At 26.1% G+C, this 15,862-nt stretch overlaps 1 protein-coding gene across 2 annotated transcripts in view; it reads left to right on the top strand.

Moving 5' to 3' along the window:
* Positions 1 to 15,862, top strand: part of LOC123270243 (excitatory amino acid transporter) — a 33,465-nt gene that overhangs the window by 9,415 nt on the left and 8,188 nt on the right. For both annotated transcript variants that reach the window (XM_044736204.1, XM_044736206.1), the window contains exons 2-4: positions 4,344 to 4,469; positions 5,535 to 5,742; positions 12,952 to 13,269. In XM_044736204.1, the coding sequence (XP_044592139.1) occupies positions 4,344 to 4,469; positions 5,535 to 5,742; positions 12,952 to 13,269 (652 nt within the window). The remainder of the gene's footprint in view (positions 1 to 4,343; positions 4,470 to 5,534; positions 5,743 to 12,951; positions 13,270 to 15,862) is intronic.

Genomic DNA, 15,862 nt, shown 5'->3' with positions numbered 1-15,862 from the left:
AATTTTTTCAATGTCAGCAATACCAATGTTAAATATAAGTAGGCGTACAGAATAAATATAAGGATGAATGTTGATATATCGATATCAATAACGAAACTGGAGTGAGTAAGTAGTACTCGGTATGGTACTAGGTACGGATTATTTTCACGTGCATATTATCACGATGAGTATGAATAAAACGATCGAATAAACTTGAGAATTAAAACAACTTTTTCCTGTGGAGCAGATATATATATTTAAAACTAGATAGCACGAATGACCTACTTTAATTTTCAGAATTGCTTGTTATACAAGATTTAATCGTCTTATTATATGGTCTTCTTTCTGGTTTAAGTGTCATCCATTACTTTTTAAAGGGCTTCTTATTTTAAATAATTATAGCTATTTTTAACACGATTTTATTGGCTTTGGTTGCGTATCTGTTACTTTATTTATCTGTGTATGCAACAGATCTATTACAGAATCTTTGAACTCGATTTTCGGGTACTTAAAAAATGTCAAATTAAATAAAAACTTTGTACATTTATTAAGAACCGATGACAAAACAATTATTTAATAAGTTTGTTCTATTATCCTGAACAGGATCTTTAGAATTTTTGGCTTTTTACATTTGGAGACACGGTAATGTTTGCGCTAATATAAGTACTTACGCGTGTACTAACAAGCGTAAATCTAAAGTAATTAGCAATCAATGAAGAACACAATTTTGATCGCTGTAGTAAAATTCTGTAAAATAGACAAAGATTGTAGGTAATTTTTGGACCAGACCAATGGTTAGATAGGCAAATTAAAGCTCATTTATTGAGCTTTTAGATGTAATTTACAAAAATTTTATAATTTATTACATTCAATAGTTATTTTGCAAAGAAATAATAAAAGTAACAATTTTTGAGAATTTTGAAAAATTCAAATTTTTGTTATTCTATAATATTTAATTAAAAAAAAAAAATAAGTATGCAAATTGAAGATTATCTAAAAAGCATTCAGATGTAATTTATAAAAATTTTATAATTTATTACTTTCAATAGTTATTTTGCAAAGAAATAATAAAAGTAACAATTTTTGAGAATTTTGAAAAATTCAAATTTTTGTTATTCTATAATATTTAATTAAAAAAAAAAAATAAGTATGCAAATTGAAGATTATCTAAAAAGCATTCAGATGTAATTTTGTAATTTACAAAAATTTTACAATTTATTGCATTCAATAGATTTTTTGTAAAAAAATAGTAAAAGTGCTAATTTTTGAGAATTTTGAAAAATTCAAATTTTTGTTATTCTAAACTATTTAATTAAAAAAATATGTATGTAAATTGAAAAATATTTAATAAACTTTTAGATCTTATTTACAAAAATTTTATAATTTATTGCATTCAATAGATTTTTTGTAAAAAAATAGTAAAAGTGCTAATTTTTGAGAATTTTGAAAAATTCAAATTTTTGTTATTCTAAACTATTTAATTAAAAAAAAAATATGTATGCAAATTGAAGATTATTTAATAAGCTTTTAGATCTGATCTACAAAAATTTTATAATTTATTGCATTCAATAGATTTATTGTAAAAACAGTAAAAGTGCTAATTTTGAGAATTTTGAAAAATTCAAATTTTTGTTATTCTAAACTATTAATTAAAAAAAAAATATGTATGCAAATTAAAGATAATTTAATAAGCTTTTAGATCTGATCTAAAAAAATTTTATAATTTATTGCATTCAATAGATTTTTTGTAAAAAAACAGTAAAAGTGCTAATTTTTGAGAATTTTGAAAAATTCAAATTTTTGTTATTCTAAAATATTTAATTAAAAAAAAAAAAAAATAAGTATGCAAATTGAAGATTATCTAAAAAGCATTCAGATGTAATTTTGTAATTTACAAAAATTTTACAATTTATTGCATTCAATAGATTTTTTGTAAAAAAATAGTAAAAGTGCTAATTTTTGAGAATTTTGAAAAATTCAAATTTTTGTTATTCTAAACTATTTAATTAAAAAAAATATGTATGCAAATTGAAGATTATTTAATAAGCTTTTAGATCTGATCTACAAAAATTTTATAATTCATTGCATTCAATAGATTTTTTGTAAAAAAACAGTAAAAGTGCTAATTTTTGAGAATTTTGAAAAATTCAAATTTTTATTATTTTAAACTATTTAATTAAAAAAAAAATATGTATGCAAATTGAAGATTATTTAATAAGCTTTTAGATCTGATCTACAAAAATTTTATAATTCATTGCATTCAATAGATTTTTTGTAAAAAAACAGTAAAAGTGCTAATTTTTGAGAATTTTGAAAAATTCAAATTTTGTTATTCTAAACTATTTAATAAAAAAAAAAAAAAAATAAGTATGCAAATTGAAGATTATCTAAAAAGCATTCAGATGTAATTTTGTAATTTACAAAAATTTTACAATTTATTGCATTCAATAGATTTTTTGTAAAAAAATAGTAAAAGTGCTAATTTTTGAGAATTTTGAAAAATTCAAATTTTTGTTATTCTAAACTATTTAATTAAAAAAAAAATATGTATGCAAATTGAAGATTATTTAATAAGCTTTTAGATCTGATCTACAAAAATTTTATAATTTATTGCATTCAATAGATTTTTTGTAAAAAAACAGTAAAAGTGCTAATTTTTGAGAATTTTGAAAAATTCAAATTTTTGTTATTCTAAAATATTTAATTAAAAAAAAAAAAAAATAAGTATGCAAATTGAAGATTATCTAAAAAGCATTCAGATGTAATTTTGTAATTTACAAAAATTTTACAATTTATTGCATTCAATAGATTTTTTGTAAAAAAATAGTAAAAGTGCTAATTTTTGAGAATTTTGAAAAATTCAAATTTTTGTTATTCTAAAATATTTAATTAAAAAAAAAAATAAGTATGCAAATTGAAGATTATCTAAAAGCATTCAGATGTAATTTTGTAATTTACAAAAATTTTACAATTTATTGCATTCAATAGTTATTTTTCAAAAAATATTATAAATATCAATTTTTGAGAATTTTGAAAAATTCAAATTTTTATTATTTTAAACTATTTAATATAAAAAAAAAAAAATAAGTAACGATGCCAATTGAAGATCATTTATCAACCTTTAGATGGAATTTACAGAAATTTGATAGAATATTGCGTCAAATTTTTATTACATGAAAAAAGAGTAAAAAAGTGAAAATTTTTGCGATTTTTGATAATTTTAGAATTGCTGTCATTTCTAAACTATTTAGTTTAAAAATAAAAATAAGCACGCAAATTGAAGCTTGCTTATCGAACTTTCAGATAGAATTTACAGAAATTTGATAAGATATCGCGTTCAATTGTTATTGTATAAAAAACAAGTAAAAGTGAAAATTTTTTGCGATTTTTCAAAATTTTTGAATTGATGTCATTTTTAAACTAATTAACCAATTTTGCTCATCTTCAAAATTAACTTTGAAAATCGTCTGAAGTATAAATATGTTACGTTTTATTAAGATCTGTATACAGAATTGCGGAAGTTAGAGAAGAGATATAGCCTGTCATAAATACATACAAATATAATCTATTGAAATAATACTAAAGTTAGCCGACGTTTTTAATCTTTTTTTAATTTATTAATTAGAGCTTATAGTTTTTAAAGTTTTTTACAACTAAAATTTTTTTTTATTTGTTTGTAATACTTTTTTCAATAAAAAAAAAATTCTAAAAATTTTTAGATGTCAGCTAACTTAATTTTCATACTTTTGAACTATATGCACTTTCCGAATTCACTTGAAGAGCGAAATATAGCAAAATTTTTCAAATTTTCCGTAATTAGGACCAATTCAATATTTAAATTTCCAAAACATTTACTAAAAAATAAAATACAAAATAAATAATTGTTTTAAAACTTATAACTTAAGTTTAAAAAGACGATTTTATAAAAAAGAAAAGTAAAAAGTAGAAAATAATTTTTAATGAGTTATTAAATAATAATAGAGGAGTTAACAAAAAAAACTGAACTTTATCGTAAAAAACGTGAAGTGCATGATATCGATTGTTGTAAATATTTTATTGTCAGATATTGCTTGAAGTAAAGTAATGACTAAAATATCTTTAAAAGCATCCCACGCTTTCTTACAATAGAATCCTTTTTCTTAATCGTTCTATTTTTATTTTTGACTCATTAAAAATTATTTTCTACTTTTAAACTATTATTTATTACATCATAGCACATTATAGCTTACAATGAAATACCAACTTAATTGATTTAGCATTCAAGCGCGTGCATAATACAAGTACTTACTATTAATATCAAACGTCATAAATAAACTAAACTAAACTTCTACTTATACTAATGTGATATTCTTTATTTTTTTCAGGATTCGGATTACGGCCCCTAGGACTTAGCGATGACACGGTTATGTTAATTAGTTACCCTGGTGAACTATTTATGCGATTACTCAAGTTGATGATCTTACCGCTAGTTATTGCAAGCTTAATTTCTGGTAATTTATCTTTTTTAATTAAGTTATTTTTTTACTTTATTTTTTACTTGGGATTTAATATATATATAAATATATATATTAGGGTGGCGCTAAAAAACCGACTATTTTTTTTTTTGAGTCTCGAGTGAAAAAATGTTAGTTTTTGATGTTTTAAAAGCCCTCACCAAAGGACAGCTTAAAAAAAAATTTTTAAGATGTCACTCCAAATTTTTTTAAATTTCAAAAATCGTCAAAAATCGAATTTTTTTTTTTAAATTTTTTCTCGTTACGGTATAATTTTCTAGACCAAAAAATAAGTTTCTGAAAGTTTCAGTTCAAAATTTAAATTTTGAAAAGTCGCTCATAATTTTTTTTTTTTTTCTCTAATTAGTCATATCGCCGACTTTAAGTGTTAGGAGTGGTACGTTGGGGTCTTTTTGGTTTGAAAAAATCTTAACCTACGCGGCAAGGTCAAATTTCAACCAAGCTGGTTTCTAAAACCAGCTTGGGATTCGAACCCACGCCTGGCAGTTGATTAAATAAAATTATTAAATTAAAAAAAAATTATATTTTCTATGTTGTGCTTGATTTTTAGTTCATCTCGTGATGTATTTTTATCGATTATTGTACTAAATAAAAAAAAATGCATGGAATTTTAATTTGAATAGTAAAAGGTCGCTCGAAAAAATCTAAACTAATGCACTAATAAATTGAAAAAAATTATGAGCGACTTTTCAAAATTCAAATTTTGAACTGAAATTTTCAGAAACTTGTTTTTTTTTAGTCTATAAAATTATCCCGTAACGTGAAGAGATAAAAAAAAAAAATTCGATTTTTGACGATTTTTGAAATTTAAAAAAATTTGGAGCGACATCTTAAAAATTTTTTTTTAAGCTGTCCTCTGGAGAGAGCTCTTAAAACATCAAAAACTAACATTTTTTCACTCGAGACTAAAAAAAAAAAATAGTCGGTTTTTTTGCGCCACCCTAATATATATATATATATATATATATATATATATATATATATATATATATATATATATATATATATATATATATATATATTTTTTTTTTTCTTTTTTAGGTTCTGCAAGTTTAAATGCCAAGATGAATGGCAAAATAGCTGTGAGAACTCTAGTGTATTTTATATTAACCTCTTTGCTAAATGCAATTCTTGGCGTTGCACTGGCGTTGTTAATTCATCCCGGGAATTCGGGGATGAAGGATTCTAATGCAATTTCTACCCATGCTAGGGCTGTTAATATTTTGGATAGTCTTTTGGATTTAGGAAGGTAAATTATATTACATTACATTCTTAATTAATATTTTATAATATATATTAAAGAAAAATATTTCTTATAAATTCCACCACTGAATTTTTATATTAAATTCCACAATATATTATTTAGATAAGAAATGTCGGAAATTTTATGTAAAATAAAATTTTTTCAAAGTTAGTTCTTAGTTTTGCCGCTAGGTGGCCTACGGCTCTCGCTTTCAAAAAAATCTTACCTGAGTATATATTAGAGCGTCGCAAATAGCTTGATAAAAAAGTTTTTTAACATTTAAAGTATTAAAATGGTTGATAATTATAATATATTAAAAAAAAATATTTTTTACAAATTTTTATATAAAAATTGTACAATTTTCATATGAAATTCTACAATATGCTATTTAAATGAGAAATGTTAGGAACTTTATGTAAAATAAGATTTTTTGGAAGTTAGTTCTTGGTTTTGCCGCTAGGTGGCTTATTGCTCTCACTTTCAGAAAAATCTTACCAGAGTATATATTACGGTGCCGCAAAAAACTGACTATTTTTTTTTAACTATGAAAATATGTTACTTTTTATGTTTTCAGAACTTTTGACGATAATTAGCTTGATAAAGAAATGTTCTGACATTTAAAGTTTTAAAATTGGTTGATACTAAATATTAGAAAAATATTTTTTAAAAATGACACTTCTGAATTTTCATAAAAAATGTTACAATATACTACTCAGATGAGAAATAATAGAAATTATATGTCAAATAAAATTTTTTTAAATTTAATTCTTGGTTCCACCGCCAGGTGGCATACGGCTCTCGCTTCCAGAAAAATCTTACCACTGTATATATTATGGTGTCGCAAAAAATGGACTATTTTTTATTTACTATGAAAATATGATACTTTTCAATGTTTTAAGAGGTTTCAATAACAATTAGCTTGATAAAAGAATTTTTTTGACATGTAAAGTTTTAAAATTGGTTGATAATTTATGAAAAAAAAAATATTTTTTATAATTATAAGTTTCACCTCTAAATTTTTATATAAAATTCTACAATGTACTATTTAGATGAAAAATATTGGAAATTTTATGTGAAATAAGATTTTTTAAAAGTTAGTTCTTGGTTTTGCCGCTAGGTGGCCTACGGCTCTCGCTTCCAGAAAAATCTTACCAGAGTATATATTAGAGCGCCTTTCAAAAAACTTTACAAAAATTAGTTACACAGAAAGAAGGTTTACTCATTCCAATAGTTCACTTATTCTAATAGAAGAAGGTTCACAGAAGGAGAAAAAAATTTTTTTTGACACAAGAAGCTTCACTTATTCCAATAAAATTAATTCTCTTGCCTTAAGAAATACGTATTTTGATCCAAGAAAATTTATTTAAGTCAAGAAAATCTTGTTGTTTTGAGAAAATTCAGGCTCTTGCTCCAAAAAATTTAGTTCTTGATAGAAGTAAATTTTCTTGTCTTGAGAAAATTTCTCTCTTGCTCCAAAAAATTAAATATAAAGATAGAAGTAAATTTTCATTAATATTTTTATTGATCAACATGCCAAATGGGAAGATCAAATAATATTTCATCATTTTTTTTCATTCAATATAATTGCACGGTAAAATAATGTAAAATGGGTATCAAATATTCTCGAGAAAAATTTTCTCAAGGTGAGAAAATTTTTTTCTCAGCTGAAGTAGGTGGCGCTGCTTCCCTAAAGTATCTAAAAATCTTGATCAAATATAGAAATTTATTGTATCAAGTTTTAATGATAATTTGAATTAAGAAAAAATGACTTCTACCAAGAATAGAATTTAAAGAAAAATTTTTACTTCGGCCAACACAACTTCGGTCTTCCTTCAGGCACCCAAAAATTTTCTTGAGCCAAGAATTTTGTTCTTTAGTCAAGAAATTTTTTTCTTCTGTGTAGTAATCTTTTAATTAATAGAATTATTTTATGATTAGGGGCATTCCATAGTGACTGGTGAGACATTTCACTCTGGAATTCCATCAATTATATATAATTATTCGGCTGAAACTTATACTATAGTAAAATTTATCTTATAATATAGAAGAATAACTAATTAACAACATCCCTTGTCAAAAACCGCGATGACTTTTTAAGTCTCTCGTAATTATCATTTGACTGGTGGGACTAAGAAAAATCCGAACAAAAACAGTTTCACTGTAAAAAATCGCGCCAAGTCCACGTTCATAAGACTATTAAGAAAAAAAAATTTGTTTTTTTCTTTACAAAAATATATAAAATAAAAAAATCCAAGTAACCGATATGATTGTTTATGATTTTTGGAAATTAAAAAAAATTGTGTTATAAATTTAAAAATTAAGAAAAAAAATTTTGGAACGTATTTAGTGTGCGCGGTTGCAAAATATTTTACTTTTAATGAAATTCGTAAAATCTATTTACTAGGACTTTAAAAAAATTTAAATACACAATGACGCACACCAAGTACGTTCCAAAATTTTTTCTTAATTTTTAAATTTATAACACAATTTTTTTAATTTCCGAAAATCATAAACAATCATATCGGTTACTTGGATTTTTATTTTTTATTATATATATTTTTGTAAAGAAAAAACAAATTTTTTTCTTAATAGTCTTATGAACGTGGACTTGGCGCGATTTTTTACAGTGAAACTGTTTTTGTTCGGATTTTAGTATTTTTTGTAATTATAATAAAAATTTACAATTGGTACCAACTTAAATCTCGCGTTGGTTGCATTTTTTATAGCAAACTATCCCCTTGAAACTACAGTTTATGTAAAAATAATTCCAGCGCACCCTGGCGGGTGTAGATGCAAGCTGTGAAATATCTTTTTTAACTGTAGTTTCCCATCTAATGAAGGATTACTATGCATTCTCGAATTATTTAGTCTATGGCAGATCACTTTGCCCATCGAAAAAAAGTCAGGATCGAAATTTTTGCGTTGCTATAGTTTGTGCTGATTAAATTTAATAAATTCAATTAGATTAATTGTTATAAGTGAATATAATTAATTAATAACAGTCAAATAAAGTATAAATTACTGTTATAATATACAATTTAGGAAAAAAAAGTACCGTAGAATTAAATAAAATTTCGCAACCTCAAAATACCGTTCTGCTTACAGTAAACATAGTCGGTAGTCTGGCGCTCCGTTTACAGCAGATTTGAACGGAACTTGGCGCCAGATTCTACCGAATCTGTGGATTTTTCTCTCTTACCAAAGGTATACTTAAAGTCCAATTTCAGTTCGAGCACTAAACTTTTAAAAAATCTTCCTTCTCAATACAAAATTTATCCTACAAACATTCATTATTATGAAGATTTAGACTGATTACCTACGTAGAAACAATTAATAGTATATTGTGTGACTAGGGATGAAACAAAACGATTTCAGACCAGAGTGAAGTTGCCTGCCCGAGCGAAGCGAGGGCTGGCATCACTCGGTCTGAAATCGTGTTTCATCCCGCGTCACACATTATATTTTTCATATAAGTTGCATTAAAAATGCTAGTTTCAATGTCTGGAGCCAACCAGAACTAGATAGTTTCAGACGAACAGCGAAAATACCATTTTATTATTATTATTATTATGAGTTTTACTTGTATACCGATTTATGGTTTTTACAAGGCTAATTGTCTCAGCATCTCCGCATGTAGTCTCTTTTTCAACTCTTTATTATCAATATATGCTCCGCTCTATACACGGAAAGAAAATTGTACGAAAAATTACAATGAAAACATCGTAATTTTTAGTATCGGATATTGCAGTGCCGGACCAGAACTCAAACATCGTAATTTATACGATGCAACATCGTAAATTTCTATCACTCAAATTAAAAAGAAGTTTAGGTCACCGAAAAAATAATTCTGTATCATCCAGGAATCGAACCCGGTGTCCTCTCCGCCTCAAGTCCAAGGTTTATTCCCTCACGCTATCGGAGGGATCAACTAAAGTTCCTGTTCAGTCACATAATAAGACCCTCGATACAGTAGTTGGTTATCTTTCGGTGGTGGCGTCGTAAACTACTAGACTCTGTCTCTCTTTTATTAAAACATATAGTATGCGTCCTTATTCACTTGCTCTTACGGAAAAAAAATTTACTAAATAACATCGTAATTTTCAATACTTCAAATTGTATTCTGTAGACGGCAGCATCGTAAAAATCGAGATACTGAAAGTCTAGTCCTGGATTACGATGTTACTATAGTAATTTTTCATAGGATTTTTTTTTCCGTGTATTATCAACACAATCTTTCAACTCTTTTATTATCAACATATTCTCCACTCTTTTTATAATCAACAACATGTTCTCCATAAAAAGTGGTTTTTATAATCAACATATAATTTCGCACATAACTTTATTCTCAATGCGGCTGTGGACCGACTTGTGCTTTCTGTACTGTATTCACCCTATTCCTCACCCCTTTCTATCGGTGTTGGAATAGTGGCGATGGGGAAACCACAGAGAAAACCCATGCCACTATAGTTTGGCTACCGGAGCGACCCCCGACGGTTGGTGTTGGATCTATTCGAACAACCGTCGGGGCTCGAACCCTCGCCTCACGACATGATGCACGAACGAACTAACGGGATAATGACTTAGTCCGCTCGGCCATCATGCCGCTTACCATTTTATTATAATACTTATAATAAAATAGAAAGTAATAGTTTATTTTTTATTAAACATTATTCGTAAATTGACAAGTTTTCTTTTATCATTCTTATTTATGCTTAATAACAGAATTATAATATGTCAGTACAGTTAACGGTTAGAATGACAATTATAAAGGTATAAAATAAACAAGCAATTGATAGGATTGAAAATAAAGCTGCAACTTCACCTCGCGGACAGAAAATCGTCATTTTCTGTCCGCCGGGAAGAAATAATTGATTCCTGCCCGGCACAGTCGCATTGGTCTGAAATTGTCTAGTTTCGGTTGGCTCAACAGGCATTGAAACTTGCATTTTCAATGCAGGTTATATGAAATAGTATATTACACATCTAGGGCAGTAAAATAAGAAATGTCTCAGATCACATGTAATTGTTGTCCGAGGCGAAGCCGAGGTCAATAAACATGTGATCTGAGGCTTTCTTATTTACTGCCCGTGGTGTGTATACTATTTTTCTCCTCGACGGAGGCGGAAAGCGGCATTTTCGTTTAGCGCAGCGGGAAGAAAATTGACGCTTTCCGCCCGGAGGTGAGAAAAAAAATTTGTTTTCATTGTGACTGGTGGGACAGGCATTTGTTTCTGTACAAGTACAAAATATCTACATCAAGTTGTTTATTGAAAAGACTTTTATATTATTTCAACCTTAGAAACATTATCCACAGATTCGGTAGAATCTGGCGCCAAGTTCCGTTCAAATCTTCTGTAAACGGAGCGCCAGACTACCGACTGTGTTTACTGTAAGCAGAACGGTATTTTGAGGTTGCAAAATTTTATTTAATTCTACGGTACTTTTTTTTCCTAAATTGTATATTATAACAGTAATTCATAATTTATTTGACTGTTATTAATTAATTATGTTCACTTATAACAATTAATCTACTTGAAATTATTAAATTTAATCCGCACAAACTATAGCAACGCAAAAATTTCGATCCTGACTTTTTTTCGATGAGCAAAGTGATCTGCCACAGACTAAATAATTCGAGAATGCATAGTAATCCTTCATTAGATGGGAAACTACAGTTAAAAAAAGATATTTCACAGCTTGCATCTACACCCGCCAGGGTGCGCTGGAATTATTTTTACATAAACTGTAGTTTCAAGGGGATAGTTTGCTATAAAAAATGCAACCAACGCGAGATTTAAGTTGGTACCAATTGTAAATTTTTATTATAATTACAAAAAATACTAAAATCCGAACAAAAACAGTTTCACTGTAAAAAAAATCGCGCCAAGTCCACGTTCATAAGACTATTAAGAAAAAAAATTTGTTTTTTTCTTTACAAAAATATATAAAATAAAAAAATTAAAAAATCCAAGTAACCGATATGATTGTTTATGATTTTGGGAAATTAAAAAAAAATTGTGTTATAAATTTAAAAATTAAGAAAAAAATTTTGGAACGTACTTGGTGTGCGTCATTGTGTATTTCAATTTTTTTAAAGTCCTAATAAATAGATTTTACGAATTTTATTAAAAGTAAAATATTTTGCAACCGCGCACACTAAATACGTTCCAAATTTTTTTTTTAATTTTTAAATTTGTAACACAATTTTTTTTAATTTCCCAAAATCATGAACAATCATATCGGTTACTTGGATTTTTTAATTTTTTAATTTTATATCTTTTTGTAAAGAGAAAAACAAATTTTTTTTTCTTAATAGTTTTATGAACGTGGACTTGGCGCGATTTTTTTACAGTGAAACTGTTTTTGTTCAGATTGTTTATATATTTAACTATAAATTATTGAGGATAATTAAAAAAAACTAATTAAAGAACACAAATAAAGGATTTAGCATGCTGACAACACGATCTTGATAAACTTAGGTGTTAATTAATAACGAACATAAAAAAATTTGTTCTTAAAACTATAATAATAAATATGTTATTTAATAACAAAGATAAAATGAATTTGTTGTTAAAACTATTAAAACAACATTTGACCCGAATAAAAGTTAGTACGGCCGAAAAGTTACTAGGAGGGAAAAATCGATTTTCTTATTGATTAAAAAAAATTTTCTTTACAAATTAGTAAAATATAAACTTTTAATAATAAATTAGAAATTAGAATGAATCAGAGAAATTTAAAAATTTTAGTTATTTTCCCTGTCGCATGGAATGCTCCTTAAAAAAAAAATATCATCCGCTTAAAAAGCAACCATTAAAAAAATGTTATCTACATAAACCAGCCCGAGATACCTAGATACTCTTAAAAATAGCCACCGCAATCGATAACAAGCTTTTGTGGTACTGTACACTAGCAAGTACTGAGCTAGAAGACAAATGCAACGTCATGCATACTCAAAGCAATATATAAAACCGAAGATGGGTGTTGGTGTGAATTAAATATACTTGCAACCCAATAAGCCCTGACATTGATACGATATCTGAGTACACAAACAAATCAATACACAGGAATTATATATAGCCTTTCAGCGGAATCAATTAATCAATTATCCGATATTTGATACTCCTTAAACATTAACCTTCCATTAAATTAACAATTCTAATAAAAAAAAAAAAAAAAAAAAAAAAACAATTGAATTTTTTTGTGCTCTTTTAGAAATATGTTCCCGGACAATTTATTCCAAGCGGCGTTTCAACAAGCGCACACTGTTTACGTGCCCAAAAAATTGCCACTTCAGAACGAGAGCGATAGAGTTGAATCGACAAGTGGAAGTGGAGCTGTCGCTAACCCCGACGAAGAGCTAGTGAGAGTTATTCAGTACAGAAGTGGCACCAACACGCTTGGAATTGTCTTTTTCTGTTTGGTCTTTGGCACATTTTTGGGAACGCTCGGCGAGAAAAAGGGACAAGTTGTTATAGAGTTTTTTAAGGCCGTCTTTGAAGTTATTATGCGGATGGTTTCGACTGTTATGTGGTAATTTATTTTATTTCATTTTATTTAGGTGTGGTACTCAGTAGTTGAACAAGTTTCAAGGTGAAATTTGATACTACTTTTAATATATAAAGATGTAATTATTACAAATTAGTGATTTTCATGAAAATATAAACAATTTTGGATTGAAGTGCTTGATAACAAAGATAATTTAATATTTATATATTGACAACGTTTTTAAGATTGACTATCAAAGTAGTAGTTGAACAATCAATTCTGACAAGCAGTAGTTGAACACTCCGGGAGCAGTAGTTTAATTAATAAAATATATTCCAATAGGCACACTAAAAATTTTCAACGTTTTATTGAAATATCTAAAGAATGATAACATATTGAATAATATTAAAAATAATACTGTGAATATTTAATATGTTCATTTAAAAATGAGAAATATTTGTATTTAATTTTTTAATTACATTTTTTATGAATGACAAAGCAAATTTTCAATTATAAATCAAAAAAACTCAATTCAAAACGTTCAATAATTTTTAACTACACTAATTTTTAGCTATAAAACGTATTTAATTTGCAGTAATTAATACCAATGACAATGCTGATCACTAGTCTATAAACCTATTAGAGGTTCGAGTGCTGTTAAAATTATACGGCCTTAGCTTGTTCAGGTTCTGGGTACCGCTTTCAAAATTTCGAGGTATAGTTAGACGCTAAAATTTAATATAAAAATTATAGTTTGTCTTTGCAAAAAATATGTATTATTTAGAAAAGACTAGTTCATTGGGTGGTACAATTTTTTTTACTTAAAATGATATACCGTTTTTTTTTACTGATTATTCGGTTTAGGGTTTAGTACCTTTTTCATGAAGAAAATAGCATCTACTTTACTTCAGGCATACCAAAAATTTTCAACGTTTTATTGAAATATCTAAAAAATTATAACATATTATTTATTAATATTAATAATAATACTGTAAATATTTAATATGTTCATTTAAAAATGAGAAATATTTGTATTTAATTTTTTAATTACATTTTTTATGAATGACAAAGCAAATTTTCAATTATAAATCAAAAAAACTCAATTCAAAACGTTCAATAATTTTTAACTACACTAATTTTTAGCTATAAAACTTATTTAATTTGCAGTAATTAATACACATGACAATGCTGATCACTAGTCTATAAACCTATTAGAGGTTCGAGTGCTGTTAAAATTATACGGCCCCAGCTTGTTCAAGTTCTGGGTACCGCTTTCAAAATTTCGAGGTATAGTTAGACGCTAAAATTTAATATAAAAATTATAGTTTGTCTTTGCAAAAAATATGTATTACTTAGAAAAGACTAGTTCATTGGGTGGTACAATTTTTGTTAGTTAAAATGATATACCGTTTTTTTTTACTGATTATTCGGTTTAGGGTTTAGTACCTTTTTCATGAAAAAACTAGCATCTAACGGCTATTTTCAATATGACAACTTTTAAGTTAACAAAAATATAATTGTTTTGATTTATAATTGAAAAAACTTACAGAAATCAATTTCTAAGTACTATACCTTATATTTTGACGCATTTTTATTTTATCACTTTCTAAAATTTTTTTTTAATAAAAAAAACTCATCAATAATCACGTCTTAACTTTTAAAAAATTGACTTACTTTGTAAAATATTTTTTCTTTACACAAATTTTTTTGAATGTTTAGTTTAAGTTTATTGAAATTTATCCTTAGAATAAATGACACAAAAATAAAAATAAAATAATTAAATAACTCTGTGATAAAAATTAATATTTAATAAGAATTAGTTTATAAGTTATTTATATTTATTGTCGGTTTTAATATTAATTATAATTAATTATTAATAAGAAAAATTATACTCAGTGCTAGTTTTACTGTGACTGATTCTATAAAAAAATAGTTTTAGAACTTGTACAAGTATAATATAAAGATGTAATTATTTGTTAAAATTAGTGATTTTCATGAAAATATAAACAATTTTAGATTGAGGTAGATGGTATTTTTTTCATGAAAAATGTACTAAACCGTAAACCGAACAATCAGTAAAAAAAACGGTATATCATTTTAAGTAAAAAAAATTGTACCGCCCAATGAACTATTTTTTTCTAAATAATACATATTTTTTGCAAAAACATAAACTATAATTTTTATATTAAATTTCAGCGTCTAACTATACCTCGAAATTTTGAAAGCGGTACCCAGAACCTGAACAAGCTAAGGCCGTATAATTTTAACAGCACTCGAACCTCTAATAGGTTTATAGACTAGTGATCAGCATTGTCATTTGTATTAATTACTGCAAATTAAATAAGTTTTATAGCTAAAAATTAGTGTAGTTAAAAATTATTGAACGTTTTGAATTGAGTTTTTTTGATTTATAATTGAAAATTTGCTTTGTCATTCATAAAAAATGTAATTAAAAAATTAAATACAAATATTTCTCATTTTTAAATGAACATATTAAATATTCACAGTATTATTTTTAATATTATTCAATAATATGTTATAATTCTTTAGATATTTCAATAAAACGTTGAAAATTTTTAGTGTGCCTATTGGCATATATTTTATTAGTTAAACTACTGCTCTCGGAGTGTTCAACTAC

This window comes from Cotesia glomerata, linkage group LG8 (genome assembly GCF_020080835.1).
Source record: "Cotesia glomerata isolate CgM1 linkage group LG8, MPM_Cglom_v2.3, whole genome shotgun sequence".
NCBI classification, from domain to species: domain Eukaryota; kingdom Metazoa; phylum Arthropoda; class Insecta; order Hymenoptera; family Braconidae; genus Cotesia; species Cotesia glomerata.
Note: the sequence above shows the minus strand (reverse complement) of the source record. Positions and strands in the feature narration are given on the sequence as shown.